Source organism: Garra rufa, chromosome 18 (assembly GCF_049309525.1).
Source record: "Garra rufa chromosome 18, GarRuf1.0, whole genome shotgun sequence".
Taxonomy (NCBI): domain Eukaryota; kingdom Metazoa; phylum Chordata; class Actinopteri; order Cypriniformes; family Cyprinidae; genus Garra; species Garra rufa.
Window position 1 is genome coordinate 22,467,600 of NC_133378.1, and position 27,946 is coordinate 22,495,545.

At 38.0% G+C, this 27,946-nt stretch overlaps 1 protein-coding gene across 4 annotated transcripts in view; it reads left to right on the forward strand.

The window, feature by feature from the left end:
• Window positions 1–27,946, forward strand: part of rerea (arginine-glutamic acid dipeptide (RE) repeats a) — a 179,617-nt gene that overhangs the window by 99,817 nt on the left and 51,854 nt on the right. For all 4 annotated transcript variants that reach the window (XM_073822583.1, XM_073822584.1, XM_073822582.1 and 1 more), the window contains 2 exons: window positions 5,851–6,316; window positions 21,051–21,121. In XM_073822583.1, the coding sequence (XP_073678684.1) occupies window positions 5,995–6,316; window positions 21,051–21,121 (393 nt within the window). In that variant the 5' untranslated portion in view covers window positions 5,851–5,994. The remainder of the gene's footprint in view (window positions 1–5,850; window positions 6,317–21,050; window positions 21,122–27,946) is intronic.

Here is a 27,946-nt window from a genome sequence, read left to right on the forward strand (position 1 = left end):
TATCGAGCTTTTCACGTTGGCGCTCTGGCAAAATAGATTGATTTCAACAAAGCTGTTTTCAGAGTAGCTCTCTTGGATGAGCTTCGAACGAGACATTTGTCTGATAAATCTCAGTTACTCATATTGCAGATAATGTTTTGTTTGATATGTTCCAAGGCTAATCTCGCTCGCCGAAAAAAAACAATCACTTCAGACGTGCGTTTCACAACTTCCTTCTGGAAAGCCGTCGGTAATCCTCGGCAGTCAAACATCTGCGTTTCGTAATGCACAGAGTGAAAGACGCTGATCAGGGATCACCAAAAATGCATGTCGCTTGCTCTCTCGCTGCCGTCTGCTTGTTGACTTTACCCATCCGAAACAATCTTGGACTATATTTGCAAATGAAGCACCTGGCAGTCGAGGTTTCTTGGGGGAAATGGCATTTGTGTTTGCCTGACCCTTTATTGGCTTTTACCTCAAATCACAGAGATGAATGCATGGCCTATTGGCGTAATAGGAGAGTGATTTAGGATGAATAAAACATGCAGCATGAAAGAATAATGTTGAAAAAGGAGTGTGTTTTGTAATAGAGCCCTGCTGCGTGCCCATTGTGAGGTGATGTGTTAATAGTGGGAGAGCAACTGTGGTTGGAGGGGTGAGAAGGTCTAATTTATCCGCTGCTCTGAAGGAAAAATGTATTTTTATTTAAAACCTCCTGGCTCACACCCCTTGACTTCATTGCAGTAATGGAAATGGTAAAATAGGTGCTGCTGGCTGAGACCCCTGAAGCTTTCTTTTTTTTTTTCACCAGCTTTCACAAATGGCTGATTTTTCTCCCTCTCTGCCTCTCTCCCTCCCTTTTCCATTAAGACAGCTGGTATCTTTCAAAAGGTCCTGCTCTGGTGATTGATGTGTAATGGCTTCAAGCCTCACCTGCCCCACAGCGCGTTATTCATCTGTGGGTACTGTTGAGGGGAGTACTCGCCATTGCTTAATTGGTCCTGGTCACCATTCAGACGCCACATGAACCGCTGCATTGTTGCTAGTCGGTGCTGTGAACCTCAGCACAGCCGCTGCTTATCACTGGTTGCTTATGCTCCTTTTGGTATAAATAAGATGCTCTTTACATGCGAGAAGGTGTGGATTGCTGATGTAAGTTCTTCATCACATGTGGCGTGGTTGTGCAGCACTTGTCTCGTGGAGTCAATGCAGTTAGGGTTGTCATGACACCTTAATTATCCTACAGTACTGTTCCAGCTAAAGTATTTTGGTTACCAAATAGTATCAAGATGCTACCTCCAAACAAAAACTTTTTAATACAGCCCTAGTGGTGGTGGTGTTGTTGTTAAATGGATGGTTTACCCAAAAATGAAAATGCTGTCATTAATTTCTCACCTTCGTTTCATTCCAAACCCATAAGATCTTTGTTCATCTTCATATGGGGTCAGAAAGAGCATAGATTTGATCAAAAATATCTTAATTTGTGTTTCGAATAAGAACGAAGGTCTTACGGGTTTGTTTGTGAGTCTCAAACTCGGGACGCAGTGTGCAAGTGCAATGGCTATCGTTCCGACAAGTTGTTGTTTTTTTTTTCTATGATTTTAATTTTTATATACTTTTATAAAACAGAATATACTGTTTTGTATTTGTTTTTAGTCAATTTCTTACACAAATTCCATTTATTGCTGTTTTGTTCACATTTATTTTCATTAAGTTACAGTAGTACTCTATGTACTGCTATTTAAAACTATTTATAAATCTTGGGTATACTTTTTTCTCATTCAACAGATTATTAATGAGACTAGTTTATCTAGTTTTTATTTAATATTTTAGCAGGGCTGCACAAATTTGTTTACATCTTGTGTTTTAGCTGTTTACATGGTCAAAACCATGTCAGACATTTATCCCATACTTTTCGCCATTGTCACATCATATTCTCGTTTATCTTAAGTTACTGTAATACTGTATGAACTGCTGAACTATTTTAGAATTTTGGGGTATTTTTTTCACCAACAATTTAACAAGATTGACTGACCGCTTGGTCTATTTTTTTTTTCTTAGACTTTCATTGCATGCTTTTAAAAGAGATAGTTCTCCCAAAAATGAAAACTGCCATTAATAACTGATAGTGCTGTCAAAAGATTAATTGCATCCAAAATAAGTTTGTTTATATTTGTGTGTGTACTGTGTATATTTATATATAGACACACCTACACACACAGTATTTGTTCATGTAATTGATATTATATATATTTTTTAATAGATAAACGCATTTTTCTTAAATATATACATGCATGCATGCGTGTGTGTGTGTATTTATACATAATTAATATATATACAGTATATGCACATATGTAAACAAACTTTTATTTTGGATGTGAATAATCACTATTAATTGTTTGACAGCAATAATTACTCACCCTTATGTTTTTCCAAACCCGTGACTTTCGTTCATCTTTGCAACACAAATTACGATAATTTTGATGAAATCCGAGAGCTTTCTGACTAGGCATTAACAGCAAAGCAACTACCATGTTCAAGGCCCAGAAAGGTAGAAAGGACATTGTTAAAATAGTCCATGTGACAATAGCGGTTCAACTCTAATGTTACAAAGAATACTATATGTAATATAAAGAATACAAGAATACTTTTTCTGCTCAAAGAAAACAAAAATACCAACTTTATTCAACAATTTCTTCTCTTCCGTATCAGTCTTGGTTCAGAGAAATGCACACGTATGCGTCTTGGTTCTGTTGTGAACATGCGTTGGAAGTCTAATGCGGAAGAGATGAAATTGTTCATATTTTTGTTTTCTGCATTCTGTTTGTTTATCTTGCTCTACTGCTAGCTGTATTTGAACACCAGAATCATGAAACTCTCAAAACTGGCATAATAATGCAGGGTTTCCTTCCTCATCGATTAGCCAACAAGTGATTTTAGCAGCCCACCAACTAGTTTAATTTAAAAATGCATAGTTTTGCTGTAATTCAAAGAGACTTGAGGAAAAACATTTCTGGCTAGTGTATATATGTGTATGTTTTTGTGTGTTGAGACTGGCGGTCAGTGCGGTAACTCAACGTAAAGTGATTAATCGGGCCGTGACGTGGTGGCACAGCTCTGTAATCAGTCTGTTGTGTTGGAGGTTGATGAGGAGAGCAGCTGCCCCGTCAGTTGCCGTCTACTCAAGATGACAGGCTGCCATTGACAGGACTGCTTGTCAGCTGCACCAGTGTGCCTGTCATAAGCCATTTCTCTTCATTTTTATACCTGCTCTATAAACACACCTCTCACACTGACGAACAGCCCAATTCTGTCCTGCTGCTGTCCTCCCGCAGGCTCCTCGCATTTCCAAATTCACTCGCTGTAGCTTTTTCGGCAGTTGTCAGGTTTAGCTGCACCAGAGGCTGTAATCTTTACTTTCCCGTTTATCTGAAGAGGGGGGAAGCGGCGCGAACCCTTTCAAGTGCACTTCATCGTTACGCAGCCATTTCACGCTCTCGTATTGGAGGTCTCGTTTTGTTTTTTTTCCGCTTCGCGCTTTTCGGCCAACGAAAGATTGATCTTTATTTTTATGAATGTTGACTTAAAAGAGGCAAGTAGCAGCAAGCGTTGTAAAAACAGGATTTGATCCAAAGCTGTTTTCTGTCTGAGTCTCCTGCCAGGTTTTCTTCTCCATGCCTGTCTGTTCTGATTTCCACGGGTGATCGCTGTGCTAGCTGAGGTAGGGCCGCCTCTGGCCAGGCTGCAGTTAGTCTGACCGGCGTGCACAACCAACAAACACTGTGGCCTGGAGGGAGCGCCGGGTCTTATTCCAGCCTCACATATTGCTTGTAAGGAATTCTCCGTAGCCTGAACTGGCTAGTTGTGCAAAGGTCTATATAAGCCTAATACCCTGTAAAACGTGCAGCTGAGCCTATTTGATAATGCAGTGGGGAATCCTGTTTAGGTCACTGTGCAGGGAAACATAGTGCTGCTTTTCATCGCCAGGCAAAAATGAGCTGGGGAATAGAGCAGGCAGCTTGAAGTTTGTGCTCTTTTGATATAGCTGTGCTCAGAGCTCTCCTGAGGACGTGCGCCGCTGCTGTGGAGAAGACCACCGATTGATGTTGCTTTTGGCGCACGACGTCACAATGCTGCTCGCCGGCTGTGATTGATTAAACCTATTGCATGAGTATCAACAGACCCTTGGTTTTACAAATATCTCTCACTGCGTGTTACGGAATGTTTAAAGTACGTCTTTGTTAATGGTGTAACCGTCAAATAAAAACTGATGTTTTTCTTTCACTTTGAAAAGTGGCTGCAACGATTCCTCGATTCTATCTGAGTGTTCGATTTTTATAAAATCCTTGCATTTTCCCTGTGTCGAGTAATCGACAAAATACCAGAAGTGGCACATTTCACGTATTAAACCCATTTAAAATTTACAAACGCTACGATTTTAAGTAAATAAATATATGCGATTCGGGTGTAATATGTGTGCTTTAATTCATTATGTACATGCGTGCATCTCAGAGCGGCTCCATTCACAGTGAATGCGTCTCAGAGCATCTCAGACTCCATCTCTGCATGTTGTTTTGAGTTTGGGTTCATTATAGCGTTCATCTGGGAACGCAACATGATTTACCTTACAAGTTTGAAGAAATAGCACATTTATAAACCTACGCAAACACAGGAGAAAACATCAATATCTTTCTCAATATGCGAACTATTCATCATGATTTCAAAATAAAAGTTTAAACCGTCGTGTTTACACATTTTGATGTCCACATATTCAAGGAATTACAGCGGCTGTAGCTTTTCTTCATAAAGAAATGGCGAAATATTAAAGATTAAGTGGACATTTGAATTAAATGTTATGTCAATATTAAACACTGATTAGATTGCGCAGTAAAGTGTATAAACAATCATCAGGCCATTGGTGCCCTTTGCAGTCATTTGTTATAATGCGTACATTAACTCTATTGTTGTATTTTAACAGTTTTGTTGAATAAAGCCATATGATTACTTGCTTTTGATACTTTATTTGAACTCCTTATTGCCTCATTGCAATTGTTATTTCAAGTAATTTGAAAGGCTACTGCCTGCTTAGGTCCATTTTTATTACCACAAAAAATATATATAATTATCCGATTACTCGATTAATCGTCAGAATAATCAGCAGATTACTAAAATAATCATTAGTTCAGTTCTAGTTTAACTTAATTTTTATGATTTGTAAATATTTATTTTCATATGTTTATATTCATAGTTTTAGGGGAGTTGTACCACATCACATTTTACAGCTAGTCTTGTCTTGTTAAAAAAAGATCAATTATGTGGTATTTAAAGAGACTGATTGACCTTGACAGAGTCATGAGGGTCTGCACTGGTCATCTCTGATGTAAAAAAGTTTTAATTTTTTTTTTTATGGCATGTTTTTGTAGTGGTGTTGTGAAAAATGATTTTTAATTGTGTGATGAAATGTCATTATATGAAGAAAATGCATTCATGTCCACTTTTTTTTTTCCCCCCATGTAAAAGTGGGCATGGCCATTTGTAAATTTTATGGGTTTGGCTTCCGGTCTCATCCGCGTCTAGCTATTTTTGTCTATGCAAAACAGCTGGTTTTGTGGCTTGATATTGCAAATTGGTTTGTCTTACTATATTTTAATGTGTTATCTAAATTATGAACACACTGGTTTGCAGTGCAAACAGTTTTACCATTTACTTTGTTGTTGTTCTTCTCGTTATTTTCCTATAGGGGCTAATGAACTGGAAGTTTTGCTCGTAAGCTTACTTCCGCGCTGAAGAAAAAGGTGGATAGGACAAAAAAAAAAAAAAAAAGGTTGCTTCGTTTACACCTCTAACAATGTCTCTGTTTTCTTCATTCAGCTCTTCTGAAACACTGGGGTTGTTGGTGTGGCCAAATTTTCCCTGGATTTGATTGGTAAATTCAGAAGACTGAAGCCCAGGCTCACAGTCTACCTTTCACGGAGGCCCAGCCGTGAGAGGACAGAAGAAGGCACGTGGCGAATCATGACTGCCGACAAAGAGAAAGACAAGGAGAGGGAACGCGACCGGGACCGGGACAGAGATCGTGAAAAGCGGGACAAAACACGCGAAAGCGAGAGCTCGCGGCCGCGACGCAGTTGCACGCTGGAGGGCGGAGCTAAGAACTATGCAGAGAGCGAACACAGCGAGGACGACGACAATGAAACGCCTGGGGCCGCCACCGCCGAGGAGGCCACCAAAAAGAGCAAGAAAAAGCTGCCCAAGAAGAAATCGCGCTATGAGCGAACGGAGAACGGCGAGATCACTTCCTTCATTACGGAGGACGATATTGTTTACAGACCTGGCGGTGAGTTACTACTTTTGTCTGTCTGAGTCATAGTTTTTGTTTCAGCTGGAGGAGTTGACTCGGTTGTCATAAAATAAGCATGCCATTTGGACAGCAAGTATGAATTTGGCAATATTTTGTGAAAGTGGTGCTTTAGCGTAGCATAAACATGTCACCGCATCCACAACTTGGATGACAAGAAATGCATTTCCATTGGCTGCTGCGCTTGACTAAATAAATTCCCTGCTTCTTGATGAAAATGCAGAAGAAATCAGTCTGATGATATTTGAAACGCTTATACTTTTCACACTTAGCTTTCCAAAGCACACACAAGATTCTTGTTTTCCTTTATATTTTTCAGCGAGCGGCAGAAAAAGCGAAACGCTCCACATTAGGTCTTTATTAGGCGCTGAGATTGAGCCTAGACCAGAGCAATAACCTTTTCCTGCGCTGTAAACATGGCCTCTCTTTCACCTGCTGTTTAGAAATTGGTTGTACATGAGGCTGGGGGGAAATGTCAACACTCCGGCGGAGGGCAAGGCACGGCTGCGTAGCGCAGCTGCCGTAGTCCTAAATCATCCTCGCCATGTCTTTCATTTATTTAGCAGCAACAGAAAGGTCAAGCAGTATGCTTAGTTATTTAATGCGAAGACGTCAAATTATAGCCGATGCGTAATTTCCAATCTCGGCTCTTCGCACTGTCTCTTCTGCTTAGAGATGTTTGCTCAGAGGGGGAAGGTGGGGAATGGCGTGATGGTTGCCCCCTCCTCCTCCTCTTCTTCCTCCAGCCGTTGCCCCAGTGGAATCTGGTTGAAGGCATTATCTGCTGAAGGTCCTTGAAAACACAGTTGCTGAAGCTCTCTTTTGGTAATAACCCGGCAGACCCCTTCCCCGCTCTGTTTTGGAGAGTACCGCTGCTCTGCTTTAGATAAGACTGAATTGAATCACATGTCTGAGGCATGTTAGTTGATTTTGTCAGTGCTGCAGTGGAGAATAGAAAGGGATGTCACTATGTTTTTGAAGGTGGCTGCTTTAAAGCGCCTTTATTTATAAAAAAAAAAAAAAAGGGAAGGAAAAAATCTTAATCCCACCACCATAGATGTTAGAATTGCCATTTTAGGGATCTAAGGATTAGGAATTTGCAGTATTCTGTCTATAGAGCATACTTTTAAAATGACTTTCATTAATTAAACAAGAATTAAACACAATAATTAATATATATATTAATATTAATAATATATTATTTATGTATGTATTTATTTGTATATTAGTTTTCCCCCATTTTATTCGTTACTTTATTTTATAGTTTTATTTTTTTATATTTTATTATATAATATATATATATATTTTTTAAATGTAAAACTACATTTTTGTTTTCATTTATAGTTTTAGTTATATATGCACTTTAGTTTATATATATATATATATATATATATATATATATCCTCACTAAATCTAAAACTATATAATTATAATAAAATAATACTATAATAAAATTATACAATTGCATAATTTATATATTTTATATATTTAATTTAAGATATAAATCATATATGTATATAAAATAATAATTTATATAAATATGATTTAATTATATATATCATATATAATATAATATATAATTATATATACTTTCCCTTTTTATTTGATTTATTTTTTTGTTTTATACATTTTTTGATATTTATCTTATATAAAATAGAAATATATATGCACTTATTTTATATCATTATATGATTTTTCTCACAAAAACATGTGAAAACTATAAATTAAAAAATAATTAAATTATATAATTACATAAATTATATAAATTAGGTGCATATATATATATAGTTTTACCCCACTTTACCTTGTAAATTAAAACAAATAATATTACTAAATAAAAAATGTTAACTATTAAAAAATAATAGTTCTGAAACACTGAAAACACCAATTCATGAACTGCTCTTGTATATAAGATCAGAAACACACTGCACCACTACTAAATAAAAAATATTTTACAAAATATCTTTACTGTAATAAAAAAACTGAACCGAGCCACTCTGAAACACTGAAAACACTGGATCAAATAAAATACGCATATATTTAAGCCATATCGCGTTTTCAGCTTTATGTCGTGTAATCGTGCTGATCTAGGCATATAGGCATGCATTCAGTTCGCGGTCCGTCGCTGCAGTCTTATTGCAATCAGATTTGATTCGGCAGGCTTAAGTAGACACAAAGCCTGTGCTGGATTAAACCCTACTAAATGTTAAATCCTTTTATATTTGTCTAGTGACACACAATATGTAAAACCGGCCACCCTTGGAGTGGGTATTAAAAACGGCGAGAAGCCAACGGAAAAAGAGAGAGTGTAATCAAGGGAGAGAACTGAAACAAGACAATAATTGCTTTTGCGGCTCGAGAGAGTCGGCCGCGTGCACGTATGACACTAGATAAGAGGAAGTAATATTGAAAGCCAACACGGAGATCACCCTCATACTTTCTTGCCCGCTAACGTTTTTATAGCAAGCTTAGCATGCATTTATTAGGTTGTGTGGGGAAAAAAGCAAATAAGGCACATAGTCTCGTCGTTGGAGAGATGGAGTGTGCTCGAGTGAGGAAGGAAGGAATGGAAAAGACGAGTGAGTGGAGTGTGATATGGATGGGGAGAGAGAGATAGAGAGGCATTTGTATTGCAGACAGGAGCGCTCGGATGGAAGGAAGAGTAAAGCAGCTGAATCGATCACGCCTTTGAGTGGCGTTCTCGTGTCCAGGCTCCCTGTAGCTTTGCGGATATTCGCTACACAGAGGCAGCTTATGGATCCAGCCGGGAGATTATACACACATGAGATCAATACTCAGGCCTCTGCGAGCTGGCCGTGGCTGTCTGCAGTCCGTCTTTACAACCCGCAGTCGCACCGATGTCCTTGTACTGTGACGGCAATTTGTCTCCCTGGCTGCCATTTGGCTTTTTAAAATGGAGAGCTCATCAAGCGGGATTGGCTGGATGAGTACCACTCCCACCCGTGTGATGAGAATGCTGACAATAAAGAGAGGTGAATGTCCACAGTGGGCTCAGCTGAGAGTTGGGGTGGGCTTTATGGTGCTCATTATAGCACTCTTCCAAAACCTAACAGGCTGCCGATCTAGAGAGCATTTTAAGGCGGTGTAGATGCGCTCTTGACCCAAACACTGTTCCAAAAGGATGCTGGAATGATTGTTTGTTCTAAATCAGTGCTCTGTATTGGTTATCAGCTGATATTAAGATTTTTTTTTTCAGTTGTGCAACCTAGATTTCCATCTATTTTTACAATAAGCTTACCTTTACTGTCATCTAACACTTGCAGGTTAATCGATAGTTAGAAGTTAGATGTGCTTAAATTAACTATAACAACAATAATAATTTTAAGTAAAAGTAAAAGTTTAAGTTTTTTTCAATAATATTAATAAAATAATAATTATAATAATAATAATAATATTAATCACTAAAAATAATACATGTTGCAGCCTTTTAATTATTAATTAAAAATAATAATTTAATTTGAATATAATAATAGTAATTAAAATAACACTAGAAATGAATAATAATGCACTAGAAAATACTACTACTACTAATAATAAATGTAAGTTAAAACTTACAAAAAATGAAAGCAGTTTTATTTCTAGTTTTATTTTAATAATAATAATAAATGTAAGAAGTTTTTACTTTAAAAAAATGCAAAACAGCATTTTTTTTTTCAAAATAAAAAATAATAAATGTAAGTTAAATTCTTTAACTTTAAAAAAATTAAAACAGCATTTTCTAGTTTTATTTTATTATTAGTAGTAGTAGTAGTAAAAAAGATTAAAGCATCCATTTGTTGTTGTATTTTAATAATAGTAATAATTAATAATAAAAATAATAATAAATGTTAAATTCTTTCTCTTTAAAAAAATTAAGTGTTTTATTTCTAAGTATTTCTTCATAAAAGTAATATTAGTAGTAGTTGTATTGGTAACAAGTTAAATTATTTTTTTGCTTTAAAATATAAAACAGCCTTTTATTTATTTTTTATTTTATTTACTAGAAATTAATACACTAGAAAATACTAATAATACCAATAAATGTAAGCTACATTTTTTTTTCATTTTGTAAAGAAAATAAATCAAACTTATTTCTAGTTTTATTTTAAAAATAGTAATAATACTAAAATGTAAGTTCCTTTTTTTCGCTTTTTACAAAACATTTGAAACAGCCTTTTATTTCTTATTTTATAACATTGAGACTGTTTTTCAATAATAGTAGTAATGGTAATAATTTATTTTCAGCAAATTATAATGAAGTATGGTATTGGCGCTTCCTCACCCAAAGTCTAATGCAGTATTGCTTGTATTCTACTCAGAGTAGTCAATCCCAGAATGCTTTCCCAGAAGTTCCTGTCTGTCTAGAGCATTCTAGTTCACTTACATGTGAGGTTCCTTAGGCTGCTGACTGTGTAGGGAGTAGACGACAGAGCAGAGCACTGGCTTTTGGAGCAGAGCTTATGGTTGGGGTTACGATTGAGGTGGAGGTCTAGATGTTGAATTTACGAAAGGCACAAAAGTTCTTAAATGAGTACGTCCCTAAAGATGGCCTCTATTTCTCTCTGTCTCTCCTGGCTGCCTGTGGGTGTCTGGACAGCTGTCACCTAATTACGGAGCCACCCAAAGCTTGCAGTCTTTTTCATAAGGCTGAGATCTCCACCGGGAGTTTGAACACGTCGTCCTCACCTCCAGACAGAACTGTGTGGAATCCTTGTCAGCTCGCTAATGTCATTTCAAGACTGTTCGCAATTTTGCCTGATTATCAGCTCGGTGTACATTTTCATGTTTGTCAGCGGATACAGTAGAGAGAGGTTATAGAAACACTAACAGGCGAGCAAAGCTTCAGATCTTTCTCTGGAACAGAGTCAAGAATGAACACAATAGACTTGGCCGGGTGAAAATGGACATGCACCACCTTCGCAAAGAGCGCTCGGGCCATCGCCGAAATAAACTTCTCCTTCTCCTTCTCCTCCTCCTCCTCCGTTTGTTGTCAGAGGGGAGAAACCAGGCTCTCTCTCGGCTTAGAGTCATGTATTATTCAGCGAGGTGAGACTAACAGCATTTGACCACCTGAGTGAGTCATCAAGCAGCAGTCTTCATCTCCCTGTTGCTCTTCTGAAGAGACAGCAACAGTATCACCCCATGTTGAGAGACAACTTTTCCATGCATGTCTTCCACTCTGCTTCCAGCTGTCTCAAGATTTAGACAGACAGAAAGAGAGATGGGGGATGAAAAGCAGGCAGAGGCAGTGCTGGCGACAAGGAGACCCTTAGATCCATGTCTCGAAGGGGAGAACAGAAGCTTTGCTGTTGAAATCAAATCATTAAATGCCTTCATATTAAAAGGGACATATTTTACATTCATGTAGCATTTACTTTTCCCTGAGGGTCACTCGTGTTGAGGGTTTTTGTGCCAAAAAGATCTTTATTTAGTTTGTGACCCTTTATCTGATGCATGATGCATCAGCATTTTTTTTATAGTATTGAACGGTTTATCTTGTATTTGTACTAGGGCTGTCACGATATCAGATTGTGGTCTCAGAAAATCACAATAATCACAATATTGTGATATATATATATATAGAAGTATAAGAATACTTTTTTGACCAATGAATCACACCATTGCACACAAAGGAACAATTACACTTAAGGGAGACTAAAATGCTTTCAATTTTTTACAAACAACTACATATTTTTACCCCAGTCTTGCATTATAGCAAGAAATAACCTACTTTTGTAAACTGATTCTTATTTTATACTGTTCTATACAGTAATAAAGGCTAAATATTGTCAATACCTGTATATTGTGACAACCCTAATAAACACGATAATATTTCATTATTTATACATCACGATTATCGCCAATACTGGTATATCACAACACCCCTAGTTAACGCGATAACGGTATTTTGTTATTTCAATATCACAAATATCGTCAGTGCTGGTATATTATGACACCCCAAATTAATACTATAATGATATTTCATTTAAATATCACAAATATCGTCAATGCTAGTATGTTATGACACCCCAATTTAGCACGATAACGATATTTCATTATTTAAATATCACAAATATCGTCAATGCTAGTATGTTATGACACCCCAAATTAGCACGATAACGATATTTCATTATTTAAATATCACAAATATCGTCAATGCTAGTATTTTATGACACCCCAAATTAATACTATAACGATATTTCATTTAAATATCACAAATATCGTCAATGCTAGTATGTTATGACACCCCAATTTAGCACGATAACGATATTTCATTATTTAAATATCACAAATATCGTCAATGCTAGTATTTTATGACACCCCAAATTAATACTATAACGATATTTCATTTAAATATCACAAATATCGTCAATGCTAGTATGTTATGACACCCCAAATTAACACGATAACGATATTTCATTTTTTAAATAACACAAATATCGTCAATGCTAGTATATTAAGACACCCCAAATTAATACTATAATGATATTTCATTTAAATATCACAAATATCGTCAATGCTAGTATATTATGACACCCCAAATTAATACTATGACGATATTTGTGATATTTAAATGAAATATTGTTAGTGCTGGTATATTGACACCCCAAATTAATACGATAACAAGATTTCATTATTTAAATATCACAAATATCGTCAATGCTAGTGTATTATGACACCCCAAATTAATACGATAACGAGATTTCATTATTTAAATATCACAAATATCGTCAATGCTAGTATATTATGACACCCCAAATTAATACTATAACAATATTTCATTTAAATTTCACAAATATCGTCAATGCTAGTATATTATGACACCCCAAATTAGCACGATAACGATATTTCATTATTTAAATATCACAAATATCGTCAGTGCTGGTATATTATGACACCCCAAATTAATACGATAACGATATTTCATTATTTAAATATCATTGCGACACCCCAATTAGCACAATAAGGATATTTAATATTTAAATATCACGGTTATCGCCAATACCGGTATATCCCAACACTCCTAAATTAACACAATAGTGATATTTAATTATTTAAATATCACAATTATCGTCAGTAACGTGACACCCCAAAATTAACACGATAACATGATATTTCATTCTTTAAATATCATGATTGTCGTTAGTACCGGTATATCACGACAACTCTAATTTGTACATTTTTGCCATTTAAAAGACTGTTACTTTTTAGTGTTTTGATTATCATCAAATATTTATATTTTAAGATATAATAAATTATATATATAATTAAACTGTCCATTTATCAATTATCTGCCATAACATAGACAATTTGACTTACCGTATCATCTGATCTGCCCAATTAGTGTTGTTTTTTTTCTGTGTCTTTTAATAGTTTTATATGTAAATGAACTCAATGGGCTAACTCAGCATAACGACACTGTGAAACAAAATGCATTTAGGTTAAGATGTACAAGCAGTCATGTTGTTGGGCGCTTTTGTTTGTTTCTCCATTTTAAACCCCCATATGTCAAGTTTTACTCTTCCCAAAATAAAGGCTTAAGTGTCAACGAAATTCTTCCTTTACAGCGTTTCAAACAGTGTGCAGAGAAATCCCTACCAAGCCGATAGCTGGAAATAAAAGAGACGGATCTATTCTGAAATTTCCCTTTCGTGCAGCATTGTATGACAGGGAGGCTGTAGAGGCTTTTGTGAAATCGAACCACCTGCCAATTACAAATTAGAAAGCTGCTACAGACTAAGTGTACCACACTCCTCAAACGGCTTCTGTTCCCGGCCCAGAGGGAGTCAGCTTTTTTCTGCCTGCTACTCTGAGGGCACAACCGCACACGGTTTGATCTAATTCGGACCGGAGGTATTAATCTCTGGCTATGAGATGAGGCGAAAAATTTGCAAGCTTGACATATGAGAGAATAAGTGTGTGTGTGTGTGTGTGTATTTTTGAAGCTGCAGGTGTCAAGGCGAAGGAAATGAGCAGCAGTGTAAATTGGATGAGCAGGGTTAAGACCGGCCTGTTCCTCCTGACACGGGGCATTGGTGCCAGCTGAAGCACCTGCGCTGAAGTACTTCCCAGTACGGTGTGACACGAGCAGCGCAGGTCGGCGTTTCGCCGCTTGTCGGTCATGTAGGAAGAGAGGGGTGTGAATGCGACACATGGAGTGTGAAGTCAGCACCTGGTCTGAACCCCCTGCCGTTTCGTTATTGCATTCCTCTGGCTACTTTAATTTCAAGATAAGCACGTTGAAGGATGACCATGCTGCCCGTCTGCGTTTAACAAAGAAGACGATGAAACAGCTGAGCGTGTGTAATATTAACATTTAGCTTTAGCTTTTTTGTGTCTCAGCATTCCTCCGTTGAGGCGGAGTGGATTAAAACAGCAACTGGATTGACACGGAAGGCAAGGCAGGTCTCTTTCATCGGTAAAGGTGTGTTTTAAATTAGCCACGCTTCACCAGTTTAGAAGAATGGCTGAGTGAACAATAAGCCTCGGTGGAGGAGGAGGAGAATTGGATGAGTGCTACCCCTCTTCCCTTTCCGCATGAATATTCATGTTGCTAAGTGACGAGTGACAATACATTAAGAAATAATAACTGCAAAACAGATCAACTTCTAACGTCCGCTCGGGCGTTTTGTCGTTGTACTTTAAGCATGGGTGCGTGCGCGTGTGAGCACGTCTCGGCGTGTGATGGACTATTTCTTCAGCTCAATAAATCTCAATCTAAGGTTGAGGCCAGGCTGCTCCAGCAGAGTGGTCGATAATGGATCTGTGCTGTTTGCAAAGCCCCCACCCTTCTGTTCTCCTCAGGCCACTAAAGAGAGAGCGAGCGAGTCAGGTAGAGAAACTGTGAGAGAGAGAGAGAGCTGGGACCTGTGGCCTGTGGGAGGCATTTGGGAGTCCACAAAGCCCCTAGAACTGCACACATCCCCTCAAATCCTATACACCCCTCCCCCAGACGCCCCTTTTTCTCTCTCAGTCTCTTTCCCTTTTTTCTCTGCCTGCTCACTCTCTGATGGAGAAGGGGCTTCTCTAAAAGCACAAAATGGCTGGAACGCAGCTGAACAGATTGGAGTCTTAAAGGTCCGCTCTCAAAGAGTACAGCGCAAATTACAGCCTCGCAACTCTCTCCGCGGCCAGCGAGGACCGTCATTATTGTAAAATATTAAACGCAATTTATTTCCCGAGGACCTTTTGTTTGGAAACGACTTTCACAGATGGGTGGGAAAAGTACCTTTTGGATTGTTTTAAAAACACAATTTCTTGGCTAGTTTTTGCAGACGCTGTTCTTGAATGTTAGCAGTGGTTTTTTCTGTTGCATAACAATAAACACTGCAATTAATAACGTCTCTGGGTTAAACTTAAAGGGATAGTTTACCCAAAAAGGAACATTTTGTCATTACTCACCCTCATGTAGTTCCAAACTCATAAGGAACACAAATTAAGATATTTTTGATGTAATCCAAGAGCTTTTTGACCCTGCATAGACAGCAATGCAACTGACACTTTCAAAGCCCAGAAAGGTTGTAAAGACATTGTTAAAATAGTCCATGTGACATCAGTGGTTTAACCGCAATGTTATGAAACTACCCATGCATCTTTATACTTTCATGAACACATGTCGAAGACTCAGAAGAGAAGAAATTGTTGAATAAAATCATTGTTTTTGTTTTTATTGTGCACAAAGTGTTCTCAGAGCTTCATAACACCATAGCATAACATTTAATAACACCAATATTAAAGGGATAGCTCACCCAAAAATGAAAATTCTGTCATTAATTGCTCACCCTCAGGTTGTTCCAAACCTGTAAGACCTTCGTTTATCTTCAGAACAAAAATTAAGATATTTTTGATGAAATCCGAGAGCTTTCTGGCCCTGCATAGACAACAATGCAACTATCAAGTTCAAGGCCTAGAAACGTAGTCCATGGTCCAAAAATAATGATTTCATTCAACAATTTATTGTCTTTGGTGTCAGTCTTTGACGTGCGTTTATGAAAGTACCATGAAAAAGACTATTTTAACAAAGTCCTTACTACCTTTCTGGTATTTGAATGTGTCGGTTGCGTTGCTGTCTATGCAGGGTCAGAAAGCTCTTGAATTTCATCAAAAATATCTTAATTTGTGTTCTGACGATGAATCAAGGTCTTGCCAGTTTAAAACGACATGAGGTTGAGTAATAAATGACATTATTCTCTATTGAATAATACATAAATATGCTAAATTTTGATTTTCCTTTAGCTTTATTGGCCAGAAAGTCACATTTACAGCTTCATTTACTCCAGGAAACATTTCAAAGCAGACCTTTATACGTCAGTATTTTCCTTACGGCTCACAGCACAGATATCTATTGCCTTGTCAGTATGTAGGGAATCCATTTCCTCTAAATGAATCTACCAGCCGGGTTAAGAGACTATAAGCCGCAATTCTCGAAGGTAAATCCCTCTCAACACCGCCTGGGACATTTCTGAAACATGTCATCTCATTTCATTGAGATTTGTCTCTCTTTTGTTCTCCAGCCTCCCCTCCCCCTTCCGGTGAAGGCGGTCAGTCACGGCGCTGATGGATATATTCACTTACATTATCTTGTAAATGAGAGGATGAGCTCAGGTAGAAACAGACGGGACCCCACAAACGCACTATAAAGCATTAGAAAACCCTGTGCGGACCAGCTCTGATAACAAGCCTTTCCTGTCACACATGCAACCCACTCAAAATGGCCCCCTCTGCATTCTTAACACCCCCCCTTCTCTTCCCCCTCCCAGCGAACGGTTTACAATGTGCTCAGCCTATTAAATATCTTTATTCCGCCTGCTGCATTGAACAGATAAACGCAAAGAGATCAATAACGGCAGCAGGCAAAACAAATAAATAAAAGATGATGTGCACTAAGAGGGCTGGAACGGAATCGCTCTCCTTTTGTTAGTAGTAGCTTTTAGCCTCCTCAGCCCACGCTACGTGAATTCATCCCTGGAATACTGAAGCGTTCAGATAAACATTTATCTCCATGCAGTTTTAGCACTAGAGAGACACAAAGACTTCTAACATCTCCAAATCTGTGCTTAAAGCAATGACACACACACACGGGCTGCTTTCCTCGGCGTGGTGTGAGAGTGTGTTTGTGCCACGCTTCAGGAGCTGTGTGTTCAGATATGGCTGCTGGGTAACTGCGAGGCTCGACCCCATCATCAACACACACGAGTGTTGCTTACGGATTTAGCGAGCTGGAGACAAGATGGTGGAGTCGCCCTTGCTTGTTAATGCACAGCTCGTCGGTATGGCCTTTGTTTATGTGCCAGAAAGTGTGAATGAATCATGAGTTCAGGAATCTGTTGTGACTCTTGAAATCTGCTTTCTGATAAGCTGCTTTGAACTTTCTGTTTGGTGTTTTAGGTGCTTGCTTATATACACTACCAGTCAAAAGTTTTTGAACCGTAAGATTTTTCATGTTTTTAAAGAAGTCTCTTCTGCTCACCAAGCCTGTGTTTATTTGATCCAAAATACAGCAAAAGCACTAATATTGTGAAATATTTTTACTATTTAAAAGAACTGCTTTTTTTTATATATGTTTCAAAATGTAATTTATTTTTGTGATCAAAGCTACATATTCTTCATTGTAATATGCTGATTTGCAGTATTATCAATGCTTAAAATAGTTGAGTAAAAAATTTTTTTTTTCAGGATTATCTGATGTATAGAAAGATCCAAAGATCAGCATAAATTAAAATAAAAAGCTTTTGTAACATTATACACTATACCCTTCAAAAGCTTGAAAAAGCTTTTGGTAAAGAAATTCTAGACATTAATACTTTTGAGCAGGTATGCTTTAAATTGATCAAAAGTGATGATAAAGACATTTATAATGTTACAAAATATTTCATTTTCTATTAAATGCTGTTTTTCGGAACTTTCTAGTCGTCAAAGAAACCTGAAAAATCTACTGTTTTCATCATAATAATAATGTTTTTTGAGCCGCTAATCACAATATTAGAATGATTTCTGAAGGATCATGTGAATGGAGTCATGAGGCTAAAAATATAGCTTTGAAATCACAGGATTAAATTACATTCTAAAATATGTTCAAATAGAAAACAGTTATTTGAAATAGTAAATATATTTCAGAATTGTACTGTTTTTGCTGTGCTTTGGATCAAATAAACATGGGTTTGGTGAGCAGAAGAGACTTCTTTAAAAACATTAAAAATCTTACTGTTCAAAAAACTTTTGACTGGTAGTGTATTAACTAGGGATGCTCATATTGACCGTTTAACCGTTAACCGACAGTAAGAATTTTAACCGATTATTACTATCAGTTAAACGGTTTAAAAGGGTTTTTTTCTATTCTTTTTTTTTTTAACGTTTGCTGCATGGTGAAAGAAATAATGCTATTTGTAAGTTATCTGTTTACTCACGCGCGCGTGTCGACACGTGCAGTGTGGCTGTACAGACATATTTCGCTTCACCTTTACTTAGTAAACAGATGTAGTATATGCAACTCAATGGCAAGAGGCGATATTGGGTTATTAGAGAGTGAATCCGTGAGTGAATGTATTCAAATTCTGAATGAATTATAGTCTAGAAAGTGCGCAATAGGCGCTCCCGTTACAATCACTGGAAAGCTATCACTCATCTTAGAGTAGTTCATCGCAATCTCATAAAGTTATTAAAAAGTAATAAAATAACCTTTACACTGCACAATTAATCTCTTATTTATATAATGCCAACACTTTCTTTGTTTTAATAAGAGAGTTCGTGAACGTGTAGTTTCAGCAAAACTGAAACCGGCACTTTGGTTGGTGAGTGGATTGTAACATAGCCTCCTCTGATTGGCCACAGTGATAATCAAATCAACATACATGTCTGTGATTGGCTATTGCTGAACGCTGTAAAACACGCGCTTCTCCTCACGCATATGACAGTGGATGGAAGTCCCGAACCGCAAATTGAAAGGGTTTTTGTGATGGTGTTTTTTTCGCGGATCTAAGAGTTAACAGGCAGCGGTCCTGCCTATCCGTACAGCATGTGGACATGTTAAAAACTAGGCACACTGAGGTATTGGCTGGCCTGCTATATATTTTTATGTCCGACGAGAAGAATAAGACCGGTACAGTTCTTCAAAGCGCATAAAAGGATTCAGTGTGTTTTAGTTTTGTCATCTTAATTAGGTAGTTATTTAATTTATACATATTTAGTGTAGGCCTATTTATATTATTCTTTTTTTTCATTCAGATTTTCTCTGTTCTCAGAACCGCTGCTGATGCGTGATAATTTAAGTTATATGTCAGTACAGTTTTTTATGTTGCACTGTATGCTGCTGTTTGCACGTTAAAATAAAACATTTGCTTGTATTTTTAATGTATCATCACAGATACTCGTGCATTCTATTTTTATTTTAAACGAATTTATTATTCAAATTTTATCAGTTAACGGTTAATGTTCGGATAACGAGCAGCGGTTGTCGGTCAGGAAAATTAACCGAAATGAGCATCCCTAGTATTAACATCGCTTTTATGGCCTGATTTGTGCTTTTAAATGTTAGTTTATTTACAAGTTGACGTCAACATGCAATGGCATTTACTGCTTGCGTCTAAAATTACTTTTCTCTAACTAGTCAGTTGGTTAACATTATCTAATGGACCAGACATCAGAGAAGCAAAGTCTTTTCAGATGTAATATATGGCACTAGGGACGTCTTTTAAAGTAAATCTGGTCAGTTTTGATTTCATGTTGACTTGAAACCACAGCAACCCCAGTCACCTCATCTCAAACCGAACGGCGCAGGTCTAATTAACACAAATGCCGACTTGGTTCCCGGTGCAAAATGGATTTGTAGTGTGAAATAGCAGTGTAATGTAATGAGTGTTTTGAATGGAGCGGTGGCTGGCACCTCGGAGTCTGACAGAGGGTGATCCAAGCAGCCGAGCACAGCCCTCTTTGTGTTCTCAACACATTTGAACTATCAAAGAATGCTTGTCTTCAAACTGGAGGCTCATTCTTCTGTGTAAATAAGATTCTTATCTAGCAAACAGCTCCGAACACTCCCTTTCTTTCAAAAAGACATCGTTTTTTTTTCTTTCCCCCCCACATAACTCGCGATAATTTTGATGTCGGTACAGCTCGGCACTGAAGCATTTTCCATTTCAAGAGCGCCTCAGATTGTCTCTCTGCGGAGAAGCGGGTGGAACAAGAGGGTGATCTTTTCATCCCCCGCACTCTACAAATGTTTGGCAGATTGACCGCAGAGGAAGGAAGTATGTGTGCGTGTATGTGCGTCTACTTAGCTAAAGCTGCTTTCTCTTGTCGGGGCTGTGCAGTGCGAATGTTTGTGTTACGAAGACGAAGGTTCGTGACCTGGCCATACCACCAGTCACATTTCATTTAAACACTAAGGCTCTCTGCTCTCTGCTCAGCTTTTTAGTGTACGTTTTGCATCATATCATAGTCTCCCGTGTTCGTTTATTGTGTTTTCTCCCCTGCAATCACATAATTGTGTTGGAACAATACCGACCTTCTTTCTCGGACTCCCCTTGATGTTTGTTCTGGAAAGAGCGGGCTGTCCTGCATCCAAAGCCCTTTAATCCTATTACTCACATTCCAGTTGTGTTTTACAAAGCGAGAGCGATTTTGGACGGGTTTGAGAAATTAAGATAACTGAGATCATCTTATCTGACAGTGTAGATGATGTTAGTAACACTTTTATTTGTCATTTCCTTCACAGATTGTGTGTACATAGAAAGCCGACGGCCGAACACGCCCTACTTCATCTGTAGCATTCAGGACTTCAAGCTGGTGAGTTGACTTGGCTTTTCCTTCCAGATCAAGGCTCCCTCTCCGCCAGGACTTGCGTAACCGTGCTGCCATTGTGTTATCTTTTTTCTATACGTCCGAAGCAGGATCAAACACGAGGGACTGATGTGGGTAATTGCCTTGATTCATTTCAGTGCGGTGAAATGGCCAGTTGCAATCGATGTCCAGAAGCAGTGTTGGAAATTAAGTTTCATACCTTTGGATTTTCCTGTACGCTTGTTTAACAGGCTTATGGGTGTTTTCTGGAAATGAAATGTGCTGACAGTTGGCTTGCTTCTACTTTTAATGCCCGTGTTTTTAACTCTATAGGAAAATCAGCCTGCAACACACTGAGATTTACAAGTTTAATTAGCTTGTGTGAAGCGGAGCACCAGATACTCTCTACAAAGCCTCGTCTAGCTCACACATGTTTACGTTGTAGCGCCAGCTTGGTTTTACATGCCGTTAATTGATCAATTAAAAAAAAAGCGAGAGAAAGGGAAAGAAAAACTCCTGTTGCGGATCGTAGTTCTCGGCACTTGATCCGCTCCTCGCCGACGCTTTTTTATATAGATTATTAATCAGCTACTTAAAAAGCTTGCATCTTCAAAGGACACGTTGATCAGAGAGCAAAACCACCTCAGATTCAATCTACTTTATTAGGCCAATATATTTCCCTGATTTATTTCCTCCAGCAGCCGCAGACAGCTGCGTTTTTTTTTTTTTTCCCTTCCATGGCTGCCACATTTGATGGTTGCTATGCTGAGATAACGTTATGTCACAAGCAAATAAGCACATTATGGCTTTTCTGATGGCTACTTCCCCACAGCAGGAGACAATTAGCCGAGAGGTCCTTCGGCCCCCCCCCTTCGGTAGAGTGTGTGGAGGAAGACCCATGAGGCTTTGTTAATGCTACTGAACAGCTAAGGTGCTGATGGGAGGGGGGTGGGCACAGGGCAGTCGCAGTGAGGGGAGCTGAAGTGGGGGGCTGGATGAGTGAGAAGGATGTGCCGAGGAAGGGAGGGTAGGTAGAGGAGTGCGTGCCAGAGCCCGGGCATCCAAGCAGCCTGTAATCGGATTGCTCTGAAGAGTGCTGAGGGCAGCAGAATCCTGCTCTTGCCAAGAATAACATATAGTATGTTTCGTGATTATCTTCATCTTGATTAAGTGCAGATCTAGGGGTCTTTGTCTGATGGCTGTAAATGTCACAGGAGAAGACAAGGCTTCAATGGCCCTGCTTTCTATCTTGTACCATGGTAATCCATCTAATTAGTCAATGCTCATCCATGTTGTTGGCTGTGAAGTGGATTGGAGAGCGGTTTGCCATGTAATTGTGAAGTGAAAATTTGCATTGTGTTATAGCTCTAGATTACTCACAGGATGTTTTTCACGTCACTCGTGCTAATAAAAACAATAAAAAAAACATTTTATTATACAACCGGATGTGTCTATAAGCTCTTTGCTAATTGGCTTGTGTGGCAACGCGTCATGCAAATTTTCCGTTTGATGTCAATTGAATTTTTTGGCAACATCCAGCATGAATTTGCATTTATTCGGGTCTTTGCACCAGGGTCAGATATGAACTTTTCCATTAGGGGGCAATATTTGCCCCCTAGAATTAATTTCCATTTTTTACATTTGTAAGGGCATTTTTTTGTAATCACCTTATTGTTATAATTAGGACTGTTACTAACGATTATTTTGGTGATTGAGTGATCTGGTGATTATTTTGACGTTTAATCGAGTAATCGGATAATTAGAATTAGTTACGATAAAACTAGACAATGGAACAATAGCCGTTACAATTACTGAAAATATATAATAGCAATGAAGCAATAATAATTATTTGAGAAAAAGTATCAAAAGCAAGTAATCATATGGTGTCATGACAAAACTGTTAAAATACTTGATTTATTTTAAGAATAGAACTTATGTACATTACGGATTATAACAAATTATTGCTGATGGGTGCCAACAGCCACACGTAGTTAGTTTAATACTAACTAAATGACATCTAATTTAAATGTCCATTTAATCTTGGATATTTGGCCATTTTTTTTAGGACAAAAGTGCTACAGCCACTGTTATTTCTTGAGTATGTGGACATCAAAATGTATAAACTCAGAGTGAGGACTAAACTTTGAAACTCTAAAACAGTTAGCGTATTGAGAAAGATATTGATGTATTGATATTGATGAAGCTACTAAATGAATCTTTTATTGACATTGTATCTTCACTTAGTTGTATATGATGAGGAAATTTGTGAGCGTGTGCAATCAACACAGCTCCGGGGTTTCTGCGCTGACTAATCTTAGCGCTTTGATTGGCCAGTGCATTCCTAAATTCAACAGAAACACTTTTGATTGGTTATAAGGCTCAGTGGTGCACAAAACAGCATGTAAAAGTGATCTGATGCAGTGAGTGAATCTAAACGTAATTCCGCAAATTGACACTGTTCGTTCATTTTTACGTCGTTAAATTATGTTTGTCAGCATTTTTGTTCATTTTGGTGGCTTTTTTTTAGTTTCCAACCCTGCAGTTGAGTCAACTAGTTGTTTAGGCAACGCAAATCAACTAGTTTTGAAAATGTACATTTTGTTTTGTTTTTTCCCCCCAACATGTGGAATATGAGTGTTTCATAGCTGTGGCATTGTTCAGCTCATTTGAAACAAGTGTAATGGACGTGCTGCTACAGCTCAGATGCTCACCTCTGAACGCCGGCTGTCACCCCTCTCCCCTTAATTGGGAAGCGAGCATCTGTCCACTGAAATGGTGGAAAAACCTTGAGGTCAATTGCCCTGACCCCACTCGCCCCCCTCATTGACATCCCTTCTCATGCATTCTCTCCCTTTCTTAGCTTTTCCCGCCGGCTTGATTCATTCACTCGTATTGAGCAGGGCAGAACGGGATAGCGGTAGCCATAACCATAAATGAGGATATCGGAAAAATTCCAGCATTAGCGGATTTACAGAGTGGTTCTACATAATAAAGTGAATTCATTACATGCGTAACGATCATGGCTCTCTAGAGGACAGGTTTGAGCCGTATTTTTGCTAACATGCTTTTTGAGAGCTTCTGTTTCATGCGGCGTCACGTGAGCCTCTCTCTCAGTGACCCTCTTCTGCCGTGAGGTGAGGAAATTGCCTCGCTTCTAGTAAAATAACCCCATTAATATGGTTCTCCTCTAGTCTTAAGGGTTGAACAACGTCACCCTGTGTACTTTATCTAATGACCTGGGAATCCAGTTAGCACCGCAGAGAAAACCTGCATGCTGCAATCAATCCCTCCGCCCACTTTGAGCGATGAGATCTTTGTGTGTGTGTGCTTGGCCAGTGTGTGTTGACGCACACACATTCGCAGATCTTCACACTGTCACAGAGATATTTCCGCCCTTCACTCCATCCAAATTAGACCGTTAATTGACACGCTTTTCACTCAACCTTTTCCCCCCCCCCCCTTCAATCATATTCATATTCTGAATGAGCCTCCTGCTTAAACGAGCTTAAAGATGTACAAAGACAGGTGCCTCCACCCTTGTTTGTGAACGCACACAGTCACCCCATCTCACACACACACACTGTGATTAAGGCACAGCTGACTGAGCTCCCCTCAGCTTGTGTAAACATTGCTGTGGTAAAGACAGAATAAAAGTGATTAACAGAGGAAAGAAGGGGTGGGAATATAGTGAGTTGCTGCCCTATGTATCTCTTCTGTCCAGCTCGCTGCTCGGGCTTACACAAGCCCCGCCTTTCATATTAGCATATTAGAATGATTTCTGAAGGAGTCATGTGACTCTTAAAGGAGACGTTCACTTTAACAGCCAAAAATGTACAGATGTGCTCACCCCTTTGTCATCCAAGATGTTCCAAGTTGTAAAGAAATTGTGTTTTGAGGAAAACATTTCAGGATTTTTCTCCATATAGTGGATTCTATGGTGCCCAGAGTTTGAACTTCCAAAATGTAGTTTAAATGCGACTTCAAACAATCCCAAATGCGGTTGGTTGTAAACAATCCCAGCCGAGAAAGAAGGGTCTTATCTAGCTAAACGATTGGTTCTTAATTTATTTTTGATATACTTTTTAACCTCAAACACTCGTCTAGTCTTGCTCTGCCTGAGCTGTTTTTTTTTTTCTGTTTCAAGACAGTTAGGTAATGTCAAAAAACTCCCATCTCATTTTCTCCCTCAACTTCAAAATCGCCCTACATAGCTTTTTTACCTTTTTTGTTAAGGGTGTTTGATATTATTTGTATGTTCACTTTGCAAACACTGGGTCGGTACTTCTGCAGCGATGTAGGATGATTTTTAAAGTTGAGGGAGAAAATAAGATGGGATTTTTTTTTCAACCTGCCCTAACTGTTTTGAACCAGAGATACACAGGCTACTCAAAAAAAAACAAAAAAAACAATAACAATCGTTTTGCTAGATAAGAACATTTTTCCTCGGCTAGGATCATTTATAGCAGCATTTGGGATTATTTACTGCATTTAAACTGCATTTTGGAAGTTCAAACTCGGGGCACCATAGAATCCACTAAAAATCATTCCTCAAACTATTTCTTTATGACTGAAGAAAGAAAAAACATTATCTGTACATTTTTGTTCTGGAAGTGAACTACTCTTTTAAGACCGGCGTAAAGGCTGAAGTAAAGTAATAGTAGTGGAGTACAGTAAATTTAGCTTTGCCATCACAGAAAATGAATGTTTTATATTAGTAAGACTTCTGTTTTCATGTCATTACGTCATTCACAATACTTTTTTCAGATGTACTTGTACCTTGTTGCTTCAAATCAAAGTTTAAAGTGTTATGATTTATGTCAAAGCTGGTTGGTTTGGTTTATGCTTTATAGTTTGCTTTATTGAAGAGGCTTTTGAGATCCATATGTGATTCTGGACCACAAAACCAAAATGCATTGTATGGGTCAAAATGATCGATTTTTCCTTTATGCCAAAAAAAGTAAAGATCATGTTCCGTGAAGACATTTTGTAAATTCCCTACCGTAAATGCTTAATTTTTGATTAGTAATATGCATTGCTAAGAACGATTTTTGTCAGTATTTTGATTTCTTTGCACCCTCAGATTCCAGATTTTCAAATCTCCAGCAGGATGTTGTCCTATCCTAACAAACCATATGTCAATTTAAACTAACAAATTGACCCTTGTGACTGGTTTTGTGGTCCAGGGTCACATATAGAGAAAATGAAACGCTTTCAAATCTAACAATGATGAAAAAGCATGTGGTCACTGTTATAACTGGATTGTTTTTACTGTTTTCTGAGCTAAAACTGTTAAATTTATGATTCCAGTGTCATATTTTATTGCTGTTTTAAAATATATTCAAATGCAGTCCTAAGTCGTTTAAAAGATTTATGTCTTTCTCTCAAGTGGAGAGGAGCTGTGCTTGTATCTCCTACAATACAGGTGTGATAATGGGCCGCTGTTAGTCGAGCACCATTTTGTGTGTCTAAAAGCCAGCAGTGCATACTGATTTCAAGGACACGGACAGCTTCTGTGTATTTATTTTACGGCCTCAGCCCATTAGAGCCGTGCATAAGACGTACGCTGTATTAATGTGACACATTCAGTTAAGTATCTGTTGCTAATAGGAAAAGCAGCTATGCGGCGAGTCCTGTTGACACACTATTGGCTGGAAACGGAGCCTTGAGACGTTGTTGGCTTTGAGGAGAAGAGGTGAGACAGGAAGAGAAAGATCTCTCAGGGGTTGCTGAGACACAAAGACAATTCAGCAGCGAATCGATCATAAACAGCAGAAGCCTTTATCCAGAGTCAATCACAGTCTCCAGCTCTACCCTCTTTGTCTCAGCCTGCCTCCCTCACTTGTTCCTCCTGTTAATTTGGGCCGGCTGCATATGCCCGATGACTGACACTGTTGTTGTCGGTGTGTGTTGCCGTGGCACCCTTCCCCCATCCCCGTGGCTAAACTAATTTGCTGATATTGGCCAGCTCAGCTGCAGCACAGCGCTGCCTCTAATGGAGTGATTGCTGCTTGCCTCTGGGGGCTCGGCCGCAGGCAGAAATGCCCTGCTCTTCTCGCTGTATTGGTGCTTATGGACATTTAATTAGGTGTGATGTACAATACAATTATCAAAAAGAACTCATGATTTTCAGTGATGCACAGCAGCGTGACAGGGCAGGAAGAAAGGTTGTTCTTTCCATCTGAATATTTGCAATGCTGTTTTAGAGTTTTTTGCTTGTCGTTTACTCACCCACATGTGGTTCCAAACCTGCATGGCTAACTTTCTTTTGTGAAACACAATATATTTTGGTAACACTTTACAATAAGGTGTCATTTGTTAACATACCTTAATGTATTAACTTACATGAACAAACAATGAACAACACATTTATTATAGTATTTATTAGTCTTTGTTAATGTTAGTTAATAAAAATACAGTCATTGTTTGTTCATGTTAGTTCAGAGTGCATTAAATAGTGTTACCAAACACGACTTGTGATTTAATGCATCAGTAAATGTTGAGATTATTATTAACTAAGATTAATAAATGCTGTAGAAGCGGTTCATTCTTAGTTTGTGTTAACTAATGTAGTTAATTAATGGAACCTTATTGTTAAGTGTTACAAGATATAAAAAAAAAATCTCTCACTGTATTTTTGTCAATTCAGCCTTTTCAGTTTGTTTTTTTGGATTCCATTTTTTTTTTGGTTTAATTTTTCTAGATAGTTTTAATGGTAAATAAAAAAACAAAAAGAAAGATCGATCATGTCTAATTAAGTAAAATCATAAAATGTACACAATTTAACAGCAATTTAAGGCCCTATAAATTCTTTTTTTTTTTTTTTTTTTTTTT